Source organism: Talpa occidentalis, unplaced genomic scaffold (assembly GCF_014898055.3).
Source record: "Talpa occidentalis isolate TD23 unplaced genomic scaffold, MPIMG_talOcc4v2.1 talOcc4.10, whole genome shotgun sequence".
Taxonomy (NCBI): domain Eukaryota; kingdom Metazoa; phylum Chordata; class Mammalia; order Eulipotyphla; family Talpidae; genus Talpa; species Talpa occidentalis.
Window position 1 is genome coordinate 26,422,417 of NW_023600993.1, and position 27,857 is coordinate 26,450,273.

The 27,857-nt window shown below is 41.4% G+C and overlaps 1 protein-coding gene across 2 annotated transcripts in view; it reads left to right on the top strand.

Moving 5' to 3' along the window:
• The window catches only part of STAC (SH3 and cysteine rich domain), a 106,915-nt gene that overhangs the window by 22,092 nt on the left and 56,966 nt on the right, over positions 1 to 27,857 (top strand). For both annotated transcript variants that reach the window (XM_037526158.1, XM_037526168.2), the window contains exon 2: positions 20,022 to 20,301. In XM_037526158.1, the coding sequence (XP_037382055.1) occupies positions 20,022 to 20,301 (280 nt within the window). The remainder of the gene's footprint in view (positions 1 to 20,021; positions 20,302 to 27,857) is intronic.

Genomic DNA, 27,857 nt, shown 5'->3' on the forward strand with positions numbered 1-27,857 from the left:
TCATGCTCCTAACCAGTGATTGGTTTAGGAAGCACATGGCTTACAGTTCTGGCCAATGAGACGAGGCAAGTCTGATGATGAGCTTCTGTAAAGGTTTTCCCAACTGATAAGAAGAGATAGAAGGAAAGATGCCATTACTCGTCTGCTGCTGAGTATTTGCAAAAAGGAAGATATTTTTTGACCATGAGGGATGCCATCTTTAAGATTAGGAGGAGGAAGGTAAACTGAAATGATGGAAAGGATCCAAATCTTTTGTGATGTTGTTCAGCTGGTGCATTAACCTCCCCTATTGTCTCTCTGCACTAACCAACATCCTATTGTTTAAACAGGGTTGAATCTGGGTCTCCTGATACTTGCAACTGTAGTTAGCTAAACGATTGTCTGTGTGTCTCTGTGTGCATGCATATGTGTATCATTCTTAAATTGTGGCACTCACCATAAATTGATTCACTCATAGTAAATCAGTGAAAAATAACCCGAGTCCCTTACTTGCCATACTATAATTGGAAATGGAAATACTGATGATGATAATGACGAAGACAATAATATAATGAAAATAACAATAGTAACATAGAAAGCAGATACCTATGTCCAGGGAATCTTATCAAAGTCTCTGACAAGAAACTTGCAGAATCCATTGCTCCCCGTTTTACTCAATGCCATTTAAAAGGATATAAATATAAGATTTGACATATATACTGTGGTCTTCCAAGTTCAGTGCTCCAGTTGGAAAATCCACATTAAGTGTGCCAAGATAGACTTTGGAGGAGCTGTTAATGATTTGGTGTTAAGCTCTAAATCGAATACCTCTTTTCAATCTAAACCAGGGGAGCAGGGTGGTCCAAATCAGAATTTAGTTGGTTTATACATATTAATGATGTCAAGAGATAGATCTTGCTCAGGCTGCACGAGGGTGCAGGGTGTTGATTTTTCCAGTATGAAATGTATTCTAGGTGTTTTATTTTGATTTGTTTTCGTTTTGCATAAACATCCCTCTAAGCATATGGGTAATGTGAACTGAGTAGTCTTTGACACAGTAAACCAAGTGGGGAATCATTTCCATCAAAAGTCTGATTTATAGTGCTGAGAGCAGCTCATCTCTTTACACAGAGGCTGTGACTTGAAGGTATTTTGTATCCACTGAAACCATTCACATGCATCTGAGAAGGAAATAGATACGACAAGTCTCACGTAAAAGATCTAGGGAAAATACTCCAGGTAGCTGTCCATAAAACCAACAGAATGAACCCCTGACTGGCAGAATATGGATAAATCAGTCAGCCTTACATTTATATATTATGTAAATCCAATAAACAGGACGTAAAACTAGGGCACTTTGCAAAACCTGAGAGAAGATTTGTTCATTTTCATCCAGTCACAATGGTTGAGAGAGATTAGCAGTAAGTCTCTTTAAAAAAGGGAATTTTTCTTTCCAGGTTATATGGAAATGAAAAATGAAGCTAAAGATCATCTGGGGTGGTCTATTTTTAGAGAAAGTGATTTGCTGAGGGTATTTGTCATTTATTCAGGAGGACAGCCAGCCGTAAGGCATGGCAGCCACTGTAGTCATAGCTAGCTTTTGGAAGAAAAGGAAAATAATCTTTCTATTCTTGAAAAGCATTGAAAAGGAATGTTATCAAGTCAAAGGCAGGCAAGCTAGGCAGTGAAGTATTGAGAAAATGTAAGCCATTTTTCTGTGTGTGTGCAAGTTCTATAGTGTAGATTTACTAATGTGTGTAACTGCATGAGATGAATATATGGGTTGTGCACATGTGTTATTTACTCCCGTGAATGTAAGTAATAATAAATATACTTATTGGGTTGATATAAGGTCCCCAACTTAGTGCTAAGAGCCTTATGGGGATTATCTCTTGGAATTATCTGAATAGACAATGATTTCCATTCATGAAAAGTTAATAGAGCTTTTAGGAATCAAACCAGAGTTCAGACCCAGGCGCCCTGACCATTTGGGGTGATCAGTTTCCCATAGTAGTTTGCCACTGGTTACATCATCACACTGCACAGTGGCATGTTTACATGTGTGTTTGTATATTGTTTGTTTTGAAAAATTCTTAATTGGATTAAGATTGTCGTCTTAACAATTGTTGTTGTCTGTTTTAAAATAAAACTAGTACATTTCTCAGGCTGAGACAATTAGCCAAACATAAACACACCCCCATCTTCTTTATAACATATGGATGAATTTAGCAGCCAATGGAGATTGAAAACCTAAAGTCTCAAGGAGTGTGTAATTCCCGGCTGCTCTTTCTTTTCATCTTCCAACTACATCATGACCTAGACAGTTCACTCTGGTGCCTTGCTATCTGGCCTCTGGCTTATGGAATCAGCTTGGTGTGATGTTTGGGAAGTAAATGTAGGGGATTTGAACCCTCTTTAGACCACATCTTCCCACGATGGCTAGTAGTCATCTCAATACTGACTCATCGAAAACAAATTTTCCGATATGCATCCTCTCTCTCCATTAGTCACCCTTCCCATTGTCCACGCTCACCGTAATGGCAGCTTCTCCAACTACTAATGCTCGGGGGAAACCTTGGGTTCATCTTTGGCTACTCTCCTTTCTTCAGACCCTATAGTTAACCCATTAGGAAATCCTATCAACTCAACTTCATACTATGTGCAGAACACACCAATTCTAACATTTCCAGTGCTACATCCTTGGCTCAGACCATCATCTGATTAAAAAAAAATACTGGACCTTTCTCCAAAGAGGAGGCAAAAACCACCATTTATGAACATGCAGATCACTCAAAGTCAGGCAGTGTAATAGATTTAATGTAATGTAATCCATCAATGTAATCCATCACAGTGAGGATAAATGCATACTCCTCGCCAAGGTCTGTAGGGTGTTGGTGGAATCACATTGGTTTCTTACAGTTACGTGGAATAAATTTGTGAAAAGATGTTAGGTCATGCCATGGCTTGCCTTTCTATTTGTTCATGCTTTTATATGTGTTTTAATAAAGTATTTCAATTGTTTATACCACAGTATCTTTACTGCTATTCCATCCCGCTCTTGATTTCTTTATAGCAACCCATACTTTTTACACTTAATTAACTTGTCTGGTTGGTTCTCTCTGGTAGCTTACATGAATGAATACGTATTCATTCATCTAAAATAGCAATTCATTCATCTAAAATTGCTATTCCTGGACCTCCCTGGTGGCCTAGGGGTTAAGTCTCAGCGCTACCACATGATGACCCTCTGCAGTGGCCTAAGTTCTATCCCCAGCCAGGGAGCTAACCCACATGGTACAGGAGACCTCTTATGTCTTGCCTGCTGCTCCCCTTGGCAGTGTATTTCAGTAGATCTGCCTGTTCTGCTCCCCACTCTGTTTCTTGTGAATCCTCTCACTGCCCCCTGCACCTCTGGCCTATGTCCCAGTTCTATGCAAAAATAAAATCTTTAAAAATAAATAAAATTACCATTCTTGCTTCTAACATCCCATCATTTTTAAAGATATTCATTACACTTATATTAAATGCATATTCCGTTCTGGTCCATTGTCTTTTCCGCACTTCTTTGGCCTGTCCCTGATATACCTATTTTCCATGCTACCAGGCATCCAGAGATGCCCTGTGGCCTCCAGCTTGTTGTAGAGTGGAAGTGCTGCTTAGATGCTCTCCAAGGACGAGACTATGGGGGCAAAGAGCTTCCTAACCCTTCCTAACAGCCAAAGGTGTACCCCATGTTGTTCCACGAGCTTCTAAAATTAAGCTGTTCTTTCCAGTACAGTGAGCCCAAAGATTTACTGGTTTTTCTATTTTCCTATGGTGCAGAGGCCTTCAGCCTTCCTCCCCTAGGTGCATATCCAAGGATTGATTGAGAAGGTCTATTAGCATAGGCTCTGTTTAGTCTTCATTAGTTCAGTACTTCTATACTTCTCTCTCTCTCTCTCTCTCTCTCTCTCTCTCTCTCTCTCTCTCTCACACACACACACACACACACACATATACACACACACATGTATGTAAATTATCCCACTGTTGCTTTACTATTCGTGGTCAGAATTTTCAGAATAATGTCAGTATTTTTGTTTCTAGAGCAAGTCCATATGACCACAGAATATAATTCTTTAATACACAGATTTTATCCCCTTGCATTCTATTTAGAATATTTCCCTCTATATTGAGAAATGAAATTGCTTTGTAGAACGTGGATGTTTGCACAGTTTCAGGCGCATTCCCTTCATCAAGTTCTAACAATGGTATTTATATTAGTTTTTTAAAAAATGAACTGGAAAGTCAACCATATATATCTATGCTATGAAACATCTTATACAGTATAGAATTTATATGTTCTTTTTAAGGAGTGGGGAGGAATTTGCCCATAAAACATTGGGTCCAACCCCTTTTTGCAGATAATTATTTAGAAATCATTTCCATATTTTCTGTGGTAATTGAGTTGATGAGTTATTCCAACAGCACTAAATTAGCCTTAGTAATTTATATTTCCTTAGAAAGTTATCTTTTTAAGCAAAATTTTAAAGTATTTTAGTAGAGGATTTCAAATCACATATTTTCTTGATTATACTTCCTTTCTCATTTTAAATTGCAGGTATTTAGTGAGATATTTCTTCTTGATCAAAGATCTTTTCCCTTTTAAAGTTTGTTCAAAATCTATTACATGATTTTTCTTTAATTTCTGCTTTTATTTATTCACTGTCTCCTGATTTCCTTTATTCACTTTGTTGTTCTTTTCATAATTTTTTTAGTTACATTCCTAGTTCACCAATTTTCATTCTTTCTTTTGATTTTGGAGTCACTCCAGAATACATCTGTGATTCTATCTCTTAAATTTTTATAATTATTCTCAACACTACTTTCGGAACACTAAAACAGAAGCAGGTGTGTAAATACACATGCAAAATAATGAGAAGCTAGAGATTTACTTCCAATTGCTTCTAAATAATTAGGTGCTTTTAATTTGTTATTTATCTCCTGACTTATTGTTCTCTAGCTCTGTACTCATAGTGTGTGGCTTCCTTAATCATTTATTTTAAGAAATTTATTGAGGATTTCTTTGTAAGGTAAACTTTTGTGGCTCTTGAAAAGAAAACAAATTTATTGCAGCATAAGAAGCTGAATGCTTTTTATTAAGTTGACATCGTAAGTCCAACTGTTCATATACTGTCTTTTACAATATTAGATTTATCATGGATTGAAGGATTTCACTTAACTACTTCACTACTGATTCTTTCTGTTTCTTTTTACAGGTTAAAATTTATCTAAAAAATTCTAATAGTATCTAACAGAGTAGCTAACACTTGTTTAAACTTCTTTATAGACTGCACCATGTATCACTGTTTCACTAACAAATTCTATTCTGTGGAATATTAATACTACGAAGTCCTTTTTTGCCAACATTTATAATTCTCTGCGGTCATTCTCTTATTTAATCTCTAGGAGTTATTTTGGTTTTAGTGGGGCTCTTCTAACTAATTTTAAATTTATTCATGAGTAATAATCTATTAACATTCATTGTCATATGTTTGATTTTAAGTCTGTCTTTATTTTCTGTTTCTGAAGGTTGCCCTCTTCCTATTTTTTCTAACTATTCTTTGCTAGATGAAATTTTTTTCTTAATAAATTGAAGACAATCCAATTTTTTAAATATACTAATGACTACTTATGAAATTTCAATAACATTTAGTGCAACAATGTCCTTCTAATTGTTGAGAATGGACATCAGTCTCCAGTCATGTCATAACTGAGGATAATAATGGGACCTTCCTGATAGGGTGGAGGAGACTGTTAAACAGCAGGCCCTTAAACTCTGGAAACAGAATGGTGGTTACCCAAGGGGGAAGAGGAAGGAGGGAACAGGTGGTGAATGGTGACTGGACAGCTGGTGGTGACGGTGTGAAATATGGTTTCTGAGGTGAGCAATGCTACACTTGAAACCTATACAGTATTGGCAACTAATGTTACCTCAATAAAATGAATAAAACATCTTTTTACTCTAGAAAAAAAAGAGCTGACACATGTAAAGTACTACACATGGTATCTAACACATAGTAAGGACTCAGCCATCCCCTGCAACTAAAACTGCTGTAGTTGTTAGTCACTTTTCCTCCTACAAAATGAAGAAATTGACACACCCAACTTCTTCCATCCACACCCCCGACACATACTTTTTTGTGTTTTGTTACTCCACGTTGTGGTATTTTTATTACCATTAAAATACTTCTAAATTATTATTACCATTAAAACACTTCTAAATTATGTACCATTTGTTTCATCAAGTATTTCTAACAGGTGAATTTTCTTTGTGAACTGTGTTTACACCAGTCATTTTAACTTAACCATGTTTAATTATTTCAAGAATGTGTTCTTTTATGTCTCATGCTTTTCATATTTCCCAATGTTTTTGTTTTCTCTCTCACAAATGGTGACTTGTCTGGGTTAAGAATTCGTGGATTGTAGTTTTGTCTCACATTGCTTCATATTGTAGAAGAAAAATAAGAAGTGAGTTTAAGGTTTCTTCAGAGATGCCTGCTTTCCTGCTATGTGCTTGCATATCCGTCTTCGCCTTGGGCGCCTTGACGTTCTGACAGGACACTTATCGTTCTGATAGGAAAAGAGATCGCTTTTCACTAGGCCAGCCCAGCACCTGGTGATCCCTCATTGACAGCAGTGGGGTTTCTTCCCTCATTAACCCAGGAACTCTCTTATCTTTGAATAATGCTCCAGCTCCAACCATTTTGAAATCTTCAGAATCCAATTATTTCTTTATATCTTCTCGAATGATTTTTAACTTACTGTATCTTTACTTCACATTTTGTGAAAACTCCTCAAACATACTCCCAACTTCACTGAAGCCCCTATAAGCTAGTCTTCCTTGCTATTACCTACCTATTGTTTTAAATTTCATTGTGCTACTACAGGTAAACCCTTTCCTTAATTCTTGCATATGTAATCTAGTTTGATCATCTCAGCTTTCATAGGTTTTATTTTTAGAGGTTAATTTTCCTCAAATTTATTCAAAGCACAAAGTTGAGCAATCAAAAGATTCACTCTTTATTCCAGCCGTAAGCAGTTTCATAATTGTGGTCTTCTGTTACTACCTGGATGTTACAGTCTCCACTCATTTTATGTGCTAGAAGTTTTCACAGATACGAATTACTGCCTTTCCTGTGTTTTATGTCTTATCATTTATAAATGAAGAGAGTTTTTAAAGATCTGTAATTTGTGCATATAAATAGTGAGAAAGTCTCTTTTGATCACTTTAATATTTATGTGGATGCCATTGGAGTCCTAGTATTAGATCTTAAGCATAAAGAGAAGTCACTGTGAGTGTCATTAGTTGAGTGGTAAAACCACCTCAGGTATCATATAGAATAAGCAATCAGTCTCATCAGCAGTAGCATCTTTAATAAATTTGACTGAGTAAAAATTTGAAATGTATCCACTGTAAACATATTTAGTGAATAAAGCAAAAATTGAATGATAAGCTGAGAAAAATATTTGCCGCACAAATGGCAATGTTTTTAGAAAGCTATAAAACATTTCCATATCAATAAAAGAGCATAATCAACTGGAAAAAAAAAAAAAGAATTGCTTTGACCAGTTACTTTTTGCCCATATAAGCCATATAAATTGGCTTATAACCGTGTATAAATGCATTTGTTCCTACCTATGGATAATTAAGAACTAGAAAGTTTAAAAAATGGGTATGCCATTTTTTACCTGAGGAAATTGACAAGAATCTTCAAAATTAATTATAACAATTTGTGTACAATATGTAGAGGAAAAGATACTCTTGTATACAAACCAACAGGGTTTTGAATTTAAAAGAATATATTTGGTCAAGCAAGTCACATTTAGCACGTAACTCAAAGTATGCAAAGATGTATTTACAAAATGCTCATAATAGTATTGTTTGTAATAAAAGATTTACTAGTAAGGATAAAAGATAGGCTGCTATAACAAAGAAGCCCAAAAGTATTCAGTGGCTCAAAGACATGGGTATTTGTTTCTCTCTCACTTAGGTTTCAAGGAAACCTAAGGAAAGTTCCTTTCTGTTTAGATTCCCTGTCACCCTCTTATGCCTTAAACTTGAAACTCTCTTCGGATACTGTTCCTCATTTTCCTTCCTTTGCTCAAAAGTAGTCTATTGCTCTAAAATACTTCTCCAAAGCCCTGCTACCATGCTTTTTCCTTTATTTGCTTTATTCCTCATTTTTTGCCTCACAAGAGACTGATTTTGGTGACATAAAATGAACATCATGGATGTCTTTGTGCAAACTACATGAAAACTCTAGGGCCTCCCTGGTGGCCTACAGCTTGAATCTCAGCGCTGCCACTCCTGCAGCCTGAGTTTGATCCCTGGCCAGGGAGCTGACCCACATACGGCAGAGCAGACCTCTCCTTTCTCACCCACTGCTCCCCTTGGCAGTGTGTTTCTGTAAATCGTCTGCTCCCAAATCTGTGTCTGGTGAATCCTCACACCTTCTGCATCTCTGGCCTATACCCTAGTTCTTCTATGCAAAAATAAATAAGCAAAATCTTTAAATTAAAATAAGTGACATGAAAACTTGAGGACAAAGGTCATATCATTGCCCCTCCTCGACTCTACAAGAACAAATGAAAACTAGCAGGTAGTCAATAAATATTTGTTAAAATGAAGAGGTTCCCCATACCCAGTTAACTTTTAAACAAAAAATATTAAGTGACTGCATTGCTTACATGATTCCTTTCTGAAGTAACTTTGCTTCTTAAAATTTTCCCAATTTCTCTCTTTTGTACTGAGTATTTTTCTCCCAACTGATTTCTGCCCACCATCCTCCCTCCTATTGTGTAGAGTAAAGGACTCTAGTTTTAGGCTCCAACAATGCACATATTTGCCAGGGAACAATGAAACTTGTTTTAATAAATAAGGGATTGCATCAGTATAAATCCATGTGATTTAACAGTTATGTGTATAGATCGACATGAAAATAAATATAGATATGTACTTATGAGTATATGAATACTGATTAATATATTTCCTGGTTCTGTCCACAGAGAAAACCTTTATGATACCCCAGTAGCAATAAGTACATGAGTATCCAGATCTCAGATCCTAAGAACCATTTCCTATTAAAACTAACCAGGTCATGGGCCTCCCTGGTGGCACAGGCAGTTGAGCGCGGTGCTGTGAAGCTGTCCACAGCCTCTGCAGCTAGGGTTGGATTCCTGGCAGGCCAGGGATATTCCCACATGGCATGGCAGACCTCTCCGGTCATGCCTGCTGCTCCCCTCAGCAGTGTATTTCATCAGTCTGCCTGTTCTGTTCCCCGCTCTGTCTCTGATGAATCCTCTCACCCTCCCACACATCTGGCCTGTACCCCGGTTCGTGTATGAATAAAATAAATCTTTAAAAATAAAAAAACTAACCAGGTCTCCTTGGGGAAACGGCATGTCAAAAAGGACACGATGCCATTGTAAAGGAGCTTCCAATGACAAACTGAGGACAATTTGAGTAATCATAAATGGCAGTAAAGCAATCCATCAGTTACTTTCCACCAGTCTGTACTAATAGAGATAAATAGTTGAATAAGTAAATAAGTGGAGGAAAATTCTACAGTAGAGCACTAATTATTGCTTATAGAAAGATTAATGGAAATAGAGAATCACCATAAGGCAAACAGCAAGTATTCAGTTTTGCAGGCAAGGCTTTTCGGTGGATATTGAGACTAGAGGGCATATGTATGATGAAAAGCAGGATATTTGCAGTCGAGGTATTTCCTCTACATGAAATGCATTCGTTATAAAGGGAAGAGACTGCATCAGTTTTGTCCTATTTTTACCAAAAATAAATAAATAAATAACCTTAATGTTTAATAAGAAAACATTATCCAAGCCCAAACTGAAGGACATTCTAAAAATACTGGTTACTAGTCCTCAAAAGGATCAAGGTTATGAGAGATTAAGAAGAGTAGAGAGACAAAACTAAATATAATATGGAATCCAGCATTGGATCCTGGGCTAGAGGATAGAAGGCCAAGATACAATGGAACAAATAGAAAAATCTAGCAGGGTTTTTAGATTCACCAATAGTTTCATATCAGTATTAATTTCCTACTTGCAAACAATTTGTATGTTAACATTTGGGAAAGCCAAGAGAGAAATGTATGTGGAAACTATTTAATTTTGCAGCTTCCCCAATAACTAAAATTAGTTTAAAAGAAGTAGTTGAAAAAAAAAAAAGAAATGATACAATCTGTCACTGTGTTTCTCTTTCATAGATAAGAGAAACCAGAAGCTGCTGAATTGGAAGTTCGGAATAATTCTCCAACACCTGTTAGCTGATGTTTGAAATCAGTAGTTTTTTCCTCATTTGGAATAATCTAACTCTGGGGTTTTTCTTCTTAATTATCAGGAAGAAGCAAAGTCTTTGTGGCTCATTTGGCAAAGGAAACTGCCCTTATCTTATCTTTAGCTAGATAGCTTGTTAAAACCAGAAAAAGCACCAGATGAGGCTCTAAACAGAGTTGGGATTATACTTGCTGCTCTGATTCTCCAAGCCACCTTTAAAGCTGCAAACTGTTTAATGGAAAACCATTTACTCAGTTCCTGTAAATCTAAAGTGCAGCCTTAGCAGTATTCTGCAGTAGTCAGAAAATGAAGAGTCAAGGATTATCCACAGAGCAGGAGATACACAAAGGATTCAGCAGATGCATTGACTTAATCCATTAGCCATCATTTTCAAGACTCACTATTTTTAAGGTTGCTTTTTCTTGAGTTCATACAATACAAAACAGCAGAGCTAGGCTATGGGGATGGTCTCCCGATGTGGACTGAGAGCTTGGGTTCAAATTCTGATCCTGTACTGCCTACAGAGTGAATATAAATATGTCTTAAATAGAAATAGAGAAAATGGTGGCCAAAGCCTCAGAATGACCCAGAACCAGCCAGTCTCCATGCCTCCTTGCCAGGCAGAACCTATCTCCCACAGAATTCCAAGGTGAGAAGTGAGTTCTGAAATAGGCCATACACCAATAATCCATAGCGGGCCAGGGGCTAACTCCCCAAGCCCACCTCTAAGCCTTTCGTGAGCAATATAGACTTCCCCCAAAGATTTAGAGCATGCACACGGCATGCACTCCATTCAATAATTCTCTTACTCAGATCGTTCCTCCACACCATGCCTAAATTTGCTTTCTCTGTCCTTTCCCACACAGCTCCCTCGGGGCAGCCTGCCCCACCCTCCAATCACCCCTGCCATGCACTGCAGAGCAGCGCTGTCCCTCTATCTGCCACCTCACTCCACTCAGCACTCCCCAGAGCACAGTGTTGCATTTGTCATTGTTGCTGAATTTGAGACCATCTCACCAGATGACGTCTCAAAGTATGACTTCAGCATGCACAGCTTGCTTCCCGGGAGGGATCCTGACCCATCTCTGAAAGTAGTTGGATGTCATGATCCATGGGTATTCACACTGAGGAGGGCATCCCAGCAATGCTGTCCAATCTCGTGCTAACCAGAAGTGGCAGTGGGGTGGTGGAGATCTCCAGGCGCTAAGAGTTATGGGGGACCCCTGAGTGGCAGACTCTGTGCCAGGGATTTTAGATGGGTTATCTTACTTCATTCTCAAAACAAATCTACAAGGGAAGTGCTTTTGTCCCCACTTCATAGAAATGGGGACATTGGGGCTGAGAGAAGTTCCATAACTTTCCTATGTCCACATTGATGGAGACCAGCAAGCTCGAAAGGGCAATGAAACTAGGCTGACACAGTGTCTCATCCTTGGGTTGGAAAAGCATCTCTGTCCCTGCACATATGATGACCCCCAAAAACTTCTCCTCCATGGCGAGCATCTCATCTGTGGGTCTTGGGCACGGCACTTCATGATTTTCTGGCCCATATTCTTTATCAGTAAAACAGGGATATTTTCCCAGCTACACTCATAAGGTTGTTTCATGGACAGGAATAGTAAATAAAATTGTGTGTGGATATGGATTGTGTGTGGATATGGTTGGTGCTGCACCGAAACAATATCTTCTTGCTGTTTGCCATTGAATGAGATCTAACTCATGTCACCCCCCTGGGTTTAAACATCATGGGCAAGGACAGTTTTGGGGATGAGACAAAAATTCTACAACATTTAGGAATTTCAGAAAGGAAGTTGATGACCCGAGGAAAATGGTGATCTTGAATTTCTCTAGCAGAGAGAAGTAGGTGAGCAGTAATCAAGACTTTTGCAGTCTTCCTGCTCCAGCAACTGCGAACTTGGGAGCAATAGAAACTTCTTTGGAAAATATGGTGGCCAACCTCAGAGCATGGCTAATTTATCCTTCCTAGCATTTCTCTGATGGTGCTCTCATTTTCCTCTAAGGTACCCAGACTCTACCCCAATTAGATCTTCCTTTTGCTTTGCTTTCATGAAGGTTTTCCTCTGCCTCATAGAAAACCTGCAGTGAGTCTGTGATTTGCCGTGCTGTCTTTCCACCTGTATGCCATCATTCCCAGGAACACCCACCCATGCTTGTCCATACACCTTTCCTTCACCACCACTGTTTCCCACTCTTGTCACCACACCCAGGGGAGCAATCACCAGGTCTTGCAGCAGGGTCCACTGTACAACCCATGTGTTTGCATCCCTATTGTAAGATCAGCTTACATCCTGTGGGGCCCCTAGGACACCTGCTCCTGGCAGATGCGTTCATTCCTCCTTTCTTTTCTAAGTTTCTGATCTGGCTATTTCCTTTCTGTTTATCCAGTCCATTCACTAGTCTGTGAGTCAGTCATTTAACCTATGTGTATAGAGTTTAAGAGCTTGGATTCTGAGGTTAAATGGCTTCTTGGTTCTAAGACTCACTCTACCACATTTTCTGGGTATATTTGGACATTTTACTTGATTTGTCTCTGTCTCCATTCCCTTATGCATAAAATATAGGTAGCAATAGTACAGCAATAATCAAGCTTGTCCCTAAGGCTAGTGTGAAGATCAAAACATACCCCGGGTAAAACCCTTCGGTGGACCTGGTGTATAATAAGAGTTCACTCATTTCTTGCTGATAATCGTGCTGTCACTACTAGGTGTCAAGCTCTGTGCTCACATTGGAAGTAGCCTCAAAGTCTGGAGAGGAGCTCAGAACAGAAAGTGACACAGGAGGATGCACACAGGAGTCACATGGGACAGAAGACCTAGATCCCCCTGCCAGGAAAGTCAAGGAAGACCCTGGGAACAAGTTAAGCATCAAGGAAAATCAGGCATTTTCTACCTAGATTGGAATGAACCTGCCAGGCAAAACAAAGGCACTGAAGGCTTGTACAGCCTTAAAAATCCTGTCGCTGCTCTTAGTGGGTCAGAGGTGCCTAGAGGTAATGCCAGGCTGGCAGATGGCCCACCCACAGGAAGGGGCTGGTATCCCACGGTGAATACAACCTGGATATAACCTAGAGCTGGGAAGGGAGTGACAAAGCACTTAAGCAATTGCATTATATGTTTTAAAGTTGACTCATTTCTTTCAAGGTTTGAAAGAAATGTCTCTGACGATTCCAGCCCCCGTTGATAGCTCCTTTTCCTGATATATTAGAGTAGGCAGTGATCAAAACACTCTACTTAGCACTTGATAATATAAATATAGGGTCTTGTGTCACCCTCGGGGAGTATTAAACATTGCTACTTGTCTTCAGAATTAGATCTTAGGCTTCCTGTAATCAGAGACTGTTTGAGGTTTTTGGTATTCCCTCCCTGTGCTGAATTGTCAGAGCTGGAAGAAAACGTAGCTGTCACTGAGCTCACCCTCTCCGCTTACTGATAGAATCTAAGCCACGGGGCTTGAGGGATCCCCCCCACACACACACACAAGCTGCACAGTTCATTGGTGGTAGAGCAGGCAATGGATCATATTCAATTCCTGTTGCTCTGTCAATATATTAGCCGCTAGTTTTTGCAGCTGGTTGTGACAGAACCAGGTATATATAAGAAGATTATTGATTTCTAGCTTTGGAGTCACCATCCAAACCAAAGCCAATCAGGACCCAGTATTTACTGTGCTTGCCTTTAAAGAAATCATACTGTGCGGGGGTAAAAATGTGGGAGAGAAAGTTAATTGTCACAGGCATCACATTTTTCAAGACCCCAAAACTCATTCTCTCTGGAAATATGTTAGGGGCAAGTGTGGGAAGAGCTCTGACAAACCATGGCATCAGCAAAACTTGGAAGAGATGAAGAAAATCTGCTTGGTTGATGGAGTGTGAAGGGAGCGGGTCTCAGGCACTGCGTGGGGGCAGCTACCCCACAGCATGACAAATAACTTATTTCCTTGATTCTTAGATGTCATCAGTTGGTTTAATAATACCTTTTCTGGAAGGAAAAAGAACAATCCTTTAAACTGAAGACATTTCCCTATTTTAGAAAAGGTAAAATGTGAAAAGGAAAAAATACTCATCTTAAAATCAAAGATGTAGATCACGTATGGGCGTCAGAAATAGAATGTTTGGGCCTCCCTGGTGGCGCAGCGCTATCAAGCTATCTGCAGCCACTGCAGTACGGGTTCGTTACACTCCCTGGCCCACATGGCGCAGCAGACCTCTCCTGTCTCACCCGCTGCTCCCCTTGCAATGTATTTCAGTAAAGCCACCTGTTCTGCTCCCCACTCTCTGGTGAATTCTCTGATCTTCCACACCTCTGGCCTATACCCCAGCTCTTGTATGCATAAATAAAAAAATAAATCTTTTTTAAAAAAGAATAGAATGCTTACTTTTGATGACCTCACTTCAATAGAGAAGCAAAAGCCAGGGCATCATTGGTGTGCTCTTAAGTAGGGAAGGAGCTGTCTGGAGGAGAGCCTTTATGGTGAAACATGGACAGACAAGAAACTGGAATGACATTTTGACTGTGCCCCCTGATTTATGTCTGTGTGGGCCGAGACTCATTTACCTCAACACCATCCTTCCCCACAGAGTGAGGGCTTCACATCCTGGATGAAATGATCAAGCACATACTGGTTAATTAACTTTATGTGCCACTGCAGAACAGACTGATAAATCAATATACACACCACTACGGTCACCTTCAGGCTGTAATTCCGTGTTCGATTGCTCTAATGATGCCAATTTCTGCATCCACCAATTAATTGCCTTAAAATGTTGCTCAACATGGCAAACACATGGATTATTGCTGAATTTCTAGCTAGCACGAGGAAGATAAGGCACACTAATTAAGGAATTTTCCAAAGAGGAGGTCAAGGCTGGGAAATCTCATGAAAGTCTGTTTGGGTTAAGGGACTTTGGAGTTAACACCTGTATGTGGGTCTTCATTGTACTACCCACTGGCTGTTAATTTTGGGTTTCAGTTGTCTTAATTGTCAACCGAGATAATAACCTGACGCTGAGCCTCTGCTGCCCTCCTGGCCTTCCAGTGCTCTCGTCCATCCACTCTGCACTCCCTGAAATGCTGCTCCACATCTCTCTCTTCCAACAACTCCTCCCTTCACCTTCTTTTTCTGCTCACTCAGGAGATACCTTGTTTATTTTTCACTGAGAAAACAGAAGCAGTGAGAAGATCTCCATCCAACCAGCACCAACTCCACCAAACTTTCTGAGGCTCTCTCCTTATGGGTAAACTACCTCATTCAATTCTCAAGTCAATCCTTCTTCTAGCTCACTGCATCTCACCTCCTTCATCTACTCAAGGAACTCCAGCATTTCTACCTCACTCGGTCCTGCACCATCAGATTAAAAACATGCTGAAACAAGCTCCTGTATTTAAAAAAAGCAAAACAAAGCACTCACTCACTGGATACTCTAGTCTCCTCTAGCTAATTCTCTTCACTGAGCCTCTCAAATAAAAATAATCCCCTAACTTGCTCACCACCTCCTCCACTCCCCCTCCAGCATTCTGTTATGAAGTCTTGGCAGTTAAGTTTTCATTCACCACCACTTCACTAATCTGCTCCTGTTAAGGTCCCCCAAAGGTATCCCCTTTGCTAAATGCAGTGGCCAAACCTGAAACCTCACATTGCTTGACATATACGCTTCATCTCTTGCTGCTGGTTATTCTCTCTTCCTTCAATCATTGCCTTCCCTCAGCTTGTAAAACAGTCTCTTGAGTTCTTCTCTTCCCTCATCAGCCTCTCCTTCTCAGTTACTTTGCTTGTCCTTGCTAATCTTCTTGACCTCAAAATATTAGAGCGCTCCAGCCTCAGTTTACTTCTCTATATAGTGATCTCGTCTAGTCTCATGGCTTGAAATAGCATCTACGTGCTTATGACTCCTGAGCGTATTACTCCAGCCTGGACCTCTCCCCTGAATCCCAGAATCATGTATCCAAACACCCTCTTGGCAGCTCCACTTGAATTCCAAATAAGCATTGTAAACTTAACTTTTCCAAAACTGAACTCTGGATCCCCACCCCCTCCCTGACACCAACATGATTTCTTTGAGTAAACAGCCCCTCCATTCACCCAGATGCTCAGACTAAAAACTGTCAGGTCATTCTTGACTCCCTTCTCTCCTTCATACTCTGCACCCAATCCCTGAGCAAACCTAAGTGGTTCCACCTTCAAAATGGAGCACACATTCAACCACATCTTACCAAAACTTACGAGGACATCTTAAGTTACTGCTTACCAGGGTAACTGCAGGAGTCTCCCAACTGGTCTCCCTGCTTCCATCTAGCCCTTCTAGAGTCTACTTTCCACATAGCCACCAGGATGACCCTTTTAAAATAAGAGTCAGAATCTGTCACTTCCCTGCTCAAAACCATCACCCTTAGAATGAGTGCCAAGCCCCGCCATGACTACGAGACCTGGCATGAAGCCTGCCTCTCTGCCTTTGTCTTCCCTGTCACTGTACTCCAGACACATCAGCTACCTGGCATTCTCCAAATACCCACCTGATTCCCTTGTCAGGGCCTTTGCCCTTGGTTTTCCAACTATCCAGAATGTTTATCTCCAAAAGAGCTCACATTGCACTTCCTTCACATCTCTGTTATAACACTGCCTGTAGAGAAGTTTTCCTTGACACTTTCTAAAACCTGGCTCTGCCTCTCTCCTTCAGAGCCCTCATCCCTGCCCTCACTTATAATACATCTTTGTTTATTTCTCTATTCATCCATTAGATCTTAAAACCTTAGGGATAAGGGGTTTGCTTACTTCGCTGCTATTTCCCTGAAGCAAAAGACAATGGTGGCTCATGGTGGCTGCCCGATAAATGAATTACTGAATGAGTGAATGAATGAATGACCTCTCACTTCTAGGGTTGCTAAGATTAGTACATGAACTTAAGCATACAGGGCAGCTTCTAGCCCATCATCAAGAACTGAAGAATATCTACTCCTTCTACCACTATTATAAATATAATGGAGTGGGGCCATGGCAGGGCCTGTCATTTTGTGCCATCTGCTATTACGGGAGCTTGCTTCTATTTCTCTGTTTCCTATGTTCTCATCTGACCTCTGCTCTTTAGGAACAATTGGAGAAAAATGTGTTCCTTTGAACTCACTGCTGGGACTTTGTTTAACTTGTAGGCATTTCTTTTAAACTGTCCACTTGAGTAAACAATGTCCCATTGACTTCCCAGCAAATTCTCCAGCTGTAAAGACAGGCAGGCTCTGAAAGTCTGATACAATTTCTAGCCATATTGCCCACAGCAAGGAAAATGCTGCAAGTTTCTTGGCAACATACTAAACTGCAAAACATGTATGATGGGAGAGTGTGCAGAGGGAAATAAAGAACATGAGCACAGGAGAGACCAGATTGGATGTATGCAGGCATCGCCCAGCCATTCCCTGCACTGGCAGCTGAGGTCACACCCTAACATCTGATATGCCCCCCTTGATAAACACACATGCATCTTTATTATTTTTAAGTAATTTGAAATATAAAAGATATATATAATATATATAAATATCATATATACTTCCTAAAATGTAGACACCTTCTCACGCCACACCCCTTCCCATCCTCACTGACCACCATAAGTATTTCCATGCCCCAGGTGGGCAGAAGGGATAACTCTCTCCTTGCACCCCCCATTCAGCTCCTATCAACTCACTCACAGTGAAAAGAATGTGGGGTTTAGGGGAAAGCAGATGTAATTTTGAACCCTGTTCTTGACTCACATAACCTGTGTGAGCTTGGGCAAATTCTTTAAAGTCTCTGAGCCTCCTTTACTCCAGGAGTGACAGAGCAATGTTGAATGGTTGAGAAGATAAAGGATCATCTGTGAAGCACTTAGCCCAGCCTCATATTCCATCTCCTTGCTCCCCTGTAAGGTTCCTGATAAAGAGTGCCAGCTTCACATGCCAGAGCTAACTTCAAGTAGACAAATAAGTCCAATCACACCACATACCAGGAAGGTGAAGAGACCAACTAGGCATCATTGTGTACATACACTAGAAATACAAATAGTTTAAAAACTATCCTTCACTTTACTTGAATCCATGCATTGACAATTTGAGTGGGATTCATTAGACACTTCTTCCTGTCTCATCTAGTCATGTTGTTCCCTACAGAGAAGGAGGGTGGTGTCACTTCTGGGGTCTCACTTGAGTGATGGGGGATGACTGGAATGTGTGTTTCTCGTAATCCTTCAGGTGATGTTGGGTTTGCTTATATGGCAATTTTGGCAGGTTTCCAAGAGGGGGGACAGAGACAAGCAAGGCATCTTGAGGTTTAGGCTTGGAACTGGCTTAACATTGCTTCTACTACTGTCTACTGGTCAAAGTCCCAATGAGTGGGAATTCATGCTCTGCCTTTGATGGAAGGAGCTGCAAAGTCACATCACAAAGGGCAATGGTGAAGGGGAGGTGGTAGAGAATGATCTACCCCAAGCACAGTGACTACCACATCTTCTTGGTCTTTTGAGGGAGAAGGTCTGGAATTGATGAGAGCACTATATTTGACAAGACCAGATCAACACGTGTCACATGCCCTGGAGTCTTTGACCACACCTAATGGAGGCCATTATTAGACTGCCAACCTTAGCACCTTTTTGTCTACATCTTTGGATCATATGCATTAATTCCAGTCAAATGGCAGAGCCCCCTTTATAAAAGGAAACTACCTCAAAGGTGAAATACCTCATGGCAGCTAATGAGTGCCCTAAGTGGTTCATCAGGAAAACTGCACACTAAAGGCTGGTCATGAAAAGGGATAGTGATTATAAAAGACTTTTTAAAAGCCTCTGTGGCTGAAATGGACAGAGCAGGAGGGATGGTGGTGCCTGTTGTCATGGGGATCCAGAGTCTGCCAGTCCCTGGAACCCATTACTATGAGCTTTCTTTAAACCCTAGAACAAAGGAAATTCCCTGAAGGATTTAAAACATGCTCACAATTGTGTTTCCAAAAGACCCATCCAGCTCATGTGTGAAGCCTGGATGAGGTACAGACTGGACCCAGGCCAGATCTTTCAGAAGTCAGTCCTTTGCCAAAACCATTTTGGTGCCTCTTCACAAATCCCGAAGGCAAAGGAGAAATGGTGTAGCTGCCAAGGCCAATAGCAAGTGGCACTATAAGGGAAAGAGCAGAGAAAGTCAACTGGACAATTCTACATTGTGTCCTACACACACATACACACACACACTGGAGAGTTTAGCCAAATTGATTCCAAGTCACACAGAGGCCTCTTACTTTGCTGTGTATGGAGATGAGTGACTGCTAAGTGACCAGCAGAGTCCCAGGCTCTGCAACTGGTTCTTTGAGCCAAGGGTCCATACAACCAATATTTCCAGTTATTCATATTCAAAAGTCAAACAGTATTAAAAACTGAGTATCGTGAGTCCATCAGCTGGACATCAAGGAGGGAGGCAAAAGGAACAGAAGCAAAGGCAAGGAGGGGTCTCTGTGTGGTCTGCATGGCAGGGGGTGGATTGGGGGCTGCGAATCCCTCTAGATTGGGGGCTGCAAATCCCACTGACATCCTTCACCCACACAGGGACATATGTGAGCCTCTTGCAGGGTTGAGGGTGTCAGTGGGAACAGAGCTGCGCCTGGAGCAGACCTCACCCCCACAGTGTGAGCGAGCATGATCGAGTAAGAGAGTCTGTTCTGTCATTGCATTGCAGCTCCAGAAACTAAAACGATCACTTTCTTTCAAGACCAAGAGTTTACGGAGCAAAAGTGCTGACAACTTCTTCCAGCGAACCAACAGCGACGCGAAGTTGCAAGCAGACATGCTGGCTGAGGTCAGCCCCAGCTCCAGCCCGCTCCCCACCTCCGGAAGCCTGACCTCCACACCCACCAGGACTGGCCTGCACCCAGGCAGCAGCGGCAAGGCCCATGCCTTCCAGGAACACATCTTCAAGAAGCCCACCTTCTGTGATGTCTGCAACCACATGATCGTAGGTAAGGTCTTCCCGGCCCCTCCCTTTGCCCCTTTCTCAAGGTGCCAGGGCCCCTGAAAGCCAGTTGACGATGGTGAACAAGTCTGGGTCCCCACCCACAGACTCCCAACCTCGAGATTTGCATGCGAAGGTTTACCCAGGAGTGTTTTGGGAATGACATTTGTGAAAAGATAAAAGAAGCAGGATTGGGCAGAGGGAGAAACTGGTTGTGATCTAGTTGTGACAAAGCCATCCCTCTTCCCCAGGGAGCTCCAAAGCCCCCTCCAGTTAACTGGCATCAGGGCTGAAGGTCTGGGTCTTTATACTCCCGCATCTACTGTCTTTGTATCTGGGCAGCCCCAAGAGAGTGGGGCAGGATCTTGAACAAAGCAGGTCATTTCCGGGAAGGGCACTAGCAAAGAGGGAATCAGTGGGAGGCAACCGAGATGCTGGGCATGTGGGAACTGAAGGCTCAGTTGTGCAGGGGGATCCGCAGTGTGCACTGCGGGTGTCTGCAGGGGAGCAGGTCTGTCACTTGATGAGTTAAAGGGGAATGATGGAGGCAGGTGTGGGAGGGGTGATTCTGGGGCTGAGGGCCCTCGTGGAGATGCACTGAATCAGGCAGGAAAGGAATAACGTTTCTTCTGTGCGCGGGCTCGCAGTGAAGCATATGTGGGCAGGGCATCTGCAGTCTCCACTATGACCATATTAGTAAACCTCATTTGAAGACCTGAGGACGATAATGCCAATCATGTGATTGTAATCCACTGATGGCTTAGTGACATCACGTGGTGAGAGACCATTTTGCTTCAGAGGGGGTAGAGAGGTCCTTTTCTGTTTGGGACACAGCATGGAAGAATGTTGACTCAAATTTTGCTCCTGGCTAGTCCTATGACATAATTAGCCCTTTCCTGTTCCTGATTGAATGGGAGGAGGCAATGAGGATGGTTGAGAGGAATCAAATGATCTGGATTTGAGTTCTGGGCAGCTTTGTGACCTACAGCCAGTGACTCACCTTCTCTGGACCTGTGTCATCATTTTACGTAGAGATGATAATACCACGCACAGGTCCTGTGTGGATTAATGAACTGGCTGAGGGGAAGTAGGATCTCAGTTAAGGGAATCATTGGTGTTGGTGTTATCATCATGAGTATTAAAGGAAAAAGTAATCATCACTCTCCTGAGGCAGAGAAAGATATTCAGAGGATAAACCAATTAGTTTAAAACGGAAAAAATAGATAACTGACAAAGCATAAATAACTGAAAACATAATGTCCCGGCAGCAAGAAGTAATTAGCCCCTCAAATACACAGAGATGCTTTGCATACACCTTAAGGATTGTCTCTCATTCTGCATGTCATATTCTAAGAAGGATAAGGACAAGCTTGCAGGTCTAAAGAGGGTGTGATCAGAATAAGGGGTGTATCAAAATAAAATTGTGAGGAAGCTCTGGGAGTCTGGCATGGAAAAGACAGGATTTGCAAGTATGTTTAAAATGCCATGTTGGAAGAGTCAAGAGATTTGTCATATGTGGCTTCTGAGGGAAGGGTTGAAGTGCACAGGCAAACTTCAGTAAGAATCTAACCTATTTAGCTGATACACTTGACCTGCATTTGAATGGATTGCTTTGTGAGTAGCAAGTAGTTTAACTTCTGTGAGGCAGAATGATTTATGGCTCTTTTTGAGCAATGGGATGAAGTCAGAATAGGTTAGGAAATAATTAATGATCAAACAAGAACATGGCAGAAAGGTCCTTTCTAATTAAATTATCTCTTATTTTTTTGAAGTGAGTCTTGGAATGTTTGTTGCTTCTCAAAGAGGACAATGTGTGTCACCATTGAATTTGGACATTCCGTGGTTTCCAGTATGTCCAGGAAGGCAGGGTTCTGTAGCCCCTACCTCTCTTGGCCAAGACCCAGTTAAGAGTGGAATATTCAAAATGGGGATCCATGTCACCCCTCTTGTGACCATATAACAAAGCCTGTCCTCATCTTCAGGAAACCATAATCTCCTCACACTCCCATTTTTAAGTCACTATTTTCATGTTCTTCCTTCAAATAGGCCACCTTTCAGAATAGTGCTCATGTCCATCAAGAATTTCAACAATAATGTGGTGCAACTATTCTAAAATTCCAGTGCTTAAAGAACTTTATTTTACACTAACTCAGGCATCTTCAGATTTGTTGCAGTTTGGCTGATGCAGACTCAGCTCAGTTATTGCATCTTCTCTCTCTTCCTTACCACCTTCCCTGGGCCAGTGGGCTCGTCATGTCATGTTCTTCTCACGATGGGGACAAGAGAATGTCTACAAAGTGTCTTAGGTCCTTGGTTGGAGGTGGCACTACGTCACGTCCACTAGCATTGCACCAGCTGAATCGAGTTATGTGGCCAAGCTCACATTATGGGGTGGAGAAGTGCCTCCCCACCAGCAGCAGGGACTGCAAAGCCACCCGACTAATGGCAGGGGTACAGGGGAAGAGAATGGCATCAATAATCCATCAACCGCAGTGCTTAGGATGGCCTCTGGATGGCTGAGCCTTTTCCTTTTTTTTTTTTTTAAAGATTCATTTATTTATGCATACAAGAACTGAGGTGCAGGCCAGAGGTGCAGGAGGTGAGAAGAAGATTCACCGGAGACAGAGTGTGGAACAGAACAGGCAGACTGACTGAAGTACACTGCTGAGGGGAGCAGTGGGTGAGACAGGAGAGGTCTGCTGCCCCTTGTGGGTAGCTCCCTGGCCGGCTGGGGATTAATCTCATGCTGCAGAGGCTGTAGGCAGCTTCACAGTGCTGTGCTTAACCCCTTACACCACCAGGGAGGCCCCAGATGAGCCTTTTTCTTTAGGTAGATTCTGCAAAGCTTGGAGCTTCCACTTCATGTCCTCCCTGGAGGTGACTGATATCCACCCTCAGAACGTTAGCACGCAGCAGGGGCATCTCATTGTGCTGCGTGATCACAAAACTTAGGTAATTTGGCCTCCACCTTAAGTTGTGCAGCCTTTGTGTCTGCCTGACAACTTCTGGATGTGATGCGTCACTTTAAATTTCTACCCAAATTTCACCAGGCCTTTTCAAGGCAGTGCTATTCATAACCCTTAAATAAGTGAGATGAGTCTCTATTTTAAATCTCATTGTGACGAGTGTGAAAAGACAAACGAAACATGTGCTTTTTAAATGAGTAACGGAAATGAGTTCACCTCCAAGGGACGTCACCATCATTATCCTAAACAGATACCCCTCAAGTATCGCACCAATTTTGCGAGACTCTATTTTGAAATTCACAAAAAAGCATGCCCTGTGCAAAAGGGAATTGCACTATATTTTTCCTTTGTCGAATTGCATTATATTGTGGCTGCCTTTTAATCTTAAGAAAGGAAGAAGGGAAAAGTCACGAAGGCCTGCTGCTCTTTTCAAAGATGAAAACAAATTAAACCAAATAGTAGGCTCCTTCTAGGAAAGGAAAAAAGAGATTAGAGCCAGGCTATGCGGGGCTGGAAGGAAAGAGGAAAGAATAACTTGGCAGGAGAAAGGAGAGCAGAGGAAGAGAAGTTAGGGGGAAGGAGAGGCTGACAAATGTTTCACTTCCAGTAACAGTGCCTAGAGCTTTTAAATCTGTGATAACGGAGGACAATTCATCTGCCTCTTTGTGTTTCTTCCTCAAACCTAGACTCCTGGTTCCATACATGTTACTGGAAGATTGGTTTCCTTAAGCCACAGGTCACATTCATATTTCAAATTCTAGGAAAAAACCTCCTGCTGGTATCCTCGTAGAATGACATTTTAGAAAATATATTAAAGCAGTTTTCTTCTTCCTTTCAAATGGGAATCAAAGGTTAGTAATGGCCAAGAAAAATCTAACTTCATTTGTGCAGTTTCTAGCTGATGGATATTTGTTTAGAAATAAAAGTAATCTGGCATCCTTACTGCATGAGATTTCTAAGTTGGGATGGATCCTGGAGTTAGCTTTGCCCTTGCACTTGACACCTGAAGCTGCTCCTCCCTCGTGACCAGGTCCCAGGTCCCTAGGTGAAGTGGTCATCGTGGCAGGTTTTAATTTCTTCTTCTGACTCGCTTATCATAATAGCTGGTTCTCTTACAGTTTATTGTCAACTCCAAGCACAATGGCTATCTGTAGGTGTCTTTTGTTTAATATAGTATAATCCTTTGAAATACATTTTTCCTTACAGCATGGCTGAGCTGGGGTAGGGAGACAGATTAGAGAATGCCATTACTTAGACTAGGCAAAAGGCAAATGTGACTGCATCAACTCCAGAGGACAGAGCTGTGCTGTGGCACGTTCATGGTCATGACCTTGGCACTAAGCCTGACACCCATCCTGGAATGGCCGTTCAAGATGAGTGTGTCTAGTGAGTGAGTAAGTAGACAAATGAGAAATGTCACTATCAGAATTATGCTTATGATGATTTTTTTATTATATACAAAGCAAGATACTCAGAATTAAGTTAGAACTACCGATAATCTCAATGACCATTGATCAAACAATCAGACATTGAAGACCCACTGTGTGCTTGGCCCATGGTGTGGCTATCTGGGGAAACAAAATCTATTATCTTTGTAAATGTGAGTGAGGACACTGAGAGGTAGCAAAGGCAAAGGGCAGAGAGTTGTTCAGAAACTGGGAGAAGTGAGAAGCCCCTGCTGCTTTAAGCTGGAGGCCTGTTGGGCCTTCCTCCATGAAGGACGTCCTGTTCCGGGATTCATTGGGTTTAATAGGTCTCCACGTGCTCCCGCTGGCCCTCCAAGGTGAGCCCCTCCCCTTCCTCCACCCAGGTGATCAGGCTGGAATGTCTTAAAACCAAAATCACAGGTGACAGGCTATCTGAACACCATTTGGGTCCAGTTAGGGGAAGTCAGGAGGCCAAATGGAGTCTTAGAATCTAGTTCTCGATGGTGTTGGACATACTTCACCACATGTTCCCAAAACTGCCTGTCCTGATGTCCGTATAGAGGAAGACATGCCACCCCCTCGATCCCGTTTTAAACATCTCATGAGTATTAAGATTAAGAAAGGGACCAAATGGTGAAGAGAGTCTTCATATGCATACATCTGTCCAGGAAATATGTTTCCCCAGTTGCCAGTGTCTTATTAATATGAAGGGAGGAAATGTAGAATTTCATTTTATTTTATAGTAATTCATGAAAATTTTAAATGACCATATTTGGGAAGGAAGAGTAATAGTGAAAAAAAATAAGTTAAAAGAAAGAGAGTGTCTCTCTTAAGTTATCCATCTTGATGTTTGTTAGTGCTTTTGATGATTTCTTGAATCACTGCACAGATTTTTCAGAAAAATAACATTCCTTCTGCCCAAAGAAGAGATTTGTATTATAGAGCCCTTTTTTTTTTATCTTTTACAAATATTCATTTTTATTTTTTTATAATAAATTTTATTGTTATATTCCCCATACAATTTCAACCCCCCCATTTTGACCCCAATCCCTCCCCTCCCTCCACCCCCCCCAAAAGTGTCTCTGGTTCATAGATTTTTGTTGATTTTGATTTTCACTTTCTTATAGTTATTCATTTTCCTGGTCCCTTATTTAAGTTTTCTAGATTCCTGCTATGAGTGAGACCATCCGGTATTTTTCTTTTTCTTTCTGACTTATTTCGCTGAGCATGATCCCTTCTAGCTCCATCCATGTTGCTGCAAACTGCATGTGTTTATCTTTTTTGATTGCTGAGTAATATTCCATTGTGTATATGTACCACATCTTCTTGATCCAGTCATCTATTTTTGGGCATTTGGGTTGTTTCCAAAGCTTAGCTATTGTAAACAGTGCCGCTATAAACATAGGGGTGCAGGTGTTCTTTGGAATTGATGTTTCTGTGTCCTTTGGGTAAATACCTAGGAGTGGAATTGCTGGATCATATGGAAGCTCTATGTTTAGTAGGTCCAGAAATCTCCACACAGCTCTCCATAGTGGTTGGACCAGTTTGCACTCCCACCAACAGTGCAGGAGAGTTCCTTTTTCTCCACACCCTCGCCAACATTTGTTGTTGCTAGTTTTTTTAGTATGTGCCATTCTCACTGGTGTAAGATGGTATCTCATGGTAGTTTTGATTTGCATTTCCCTGATTACAAGTGATGTTGAACATTTTTTCATATGCCTGTTGGCCATTTGCATTTCCTCTTCAGAGAAGTTTCTTTTTAGCTCTTCTGCCCATTTTTTGACTGGATTATTTTCTTTGTTGTTGTTGAGTCTCATCAGCTCTTTGCAGATTTTTGTGATCAATCCTTTATCATTAGTGTTGTGTGCAAAAATAAGATCATACCTTACAAGAAAGAAATGACAATATCGGAAGGTATTTTCACTACATAAATAACAGACCAAAGAAGGAAGAATATTTGGTCATTAAGGTGCTCTTGTGTTAAATTACTTATTCCACATTTGTGCCCAACTACAGGCAGCTCAGTAATATTTTATCAAATATATTCTGAATGTGTGTATTTCCATATTCTTCCATATTCTGTGAGCAACTTGCTTCATGTATTTTCCCCTTGTCCCATCCAGGAAGAAATAAAATAGGTCCCCAGGGCAGAAGAAACATTTAAGGCAGAGTTTGGGTGGGTGGACAGAAAGTAGATACTACTGTGAATCCTGGATACATGCTGAAAGTTTTCTAAACTTGCAAATGCAGAACCTTTCCCTGACTGTGCTATTGCTGATTCATGTCTTCCTGCTTAGGATTCAGGTGTGGCCATGACAAATATTGAAGGGCTGCTGCCTTTGGACCCAGGCTTAGATCATGTTTGGAGAGGAGGGATCTAAGGAAAAGGCTATCACGACTAATAAAGCTGGGGAGACAGAGACCTGTTGGAAAATGTATATCCTGCATTTCTATTCAGCTGCCATATCAGGGAATGTTCCACTGACCTACTTTAGAATGGTCCCCTTGGTTATGCAGCCACAAAGGGTACCACATCATAAAATGACAGAACTGGGCCAAACGTAAAAAATAGGACAGCTCTGTGTGTCTGTGGCTCAGAGCATCAAGTAAGTGTGTGTGTGTGTGTGTGTGTGTGTGTGTGAGATACCTGTATATTGTGACCCAGCTAAAGTATAATGTACAATGTACATTAAGTACACTGTGTTGGGGATGGTGGGGGGGTAGAGGAGAAATGGATAACTGAATGCTACTAAAACATTTTCTTTGTAGTTTACCAAACACTGCCAGATAAACAAAGCTTAGATTATTCTACCACATGCCAAGCTTACCTGGAAAGAAAATCCAGAAGCCTGTAGGTACCTGAACTCCCTGTGCAAATACGACCATGAACAGACACATGTGCACACACTTAATGTGCACAAATGGCGCAGCACACACATACACTCCTGCCTGCAGTCAGGAACACGTGCTTCCATTGACACAGCAAGAGTGTGGCTTAAAGGCTCCCCATTCATCACCAGCTACCTGATTCCTTACAGCTAAGATCCAACACATCGCCGTCCTATTTGCCATGCCATGTAGGAAAGTAACAAGGGTCACATATCATCAGAACTGAGGAGGGACAATGAGTTTGGCTATCTCTGTTTGGCCCAGAAGGACTGTATGACTTT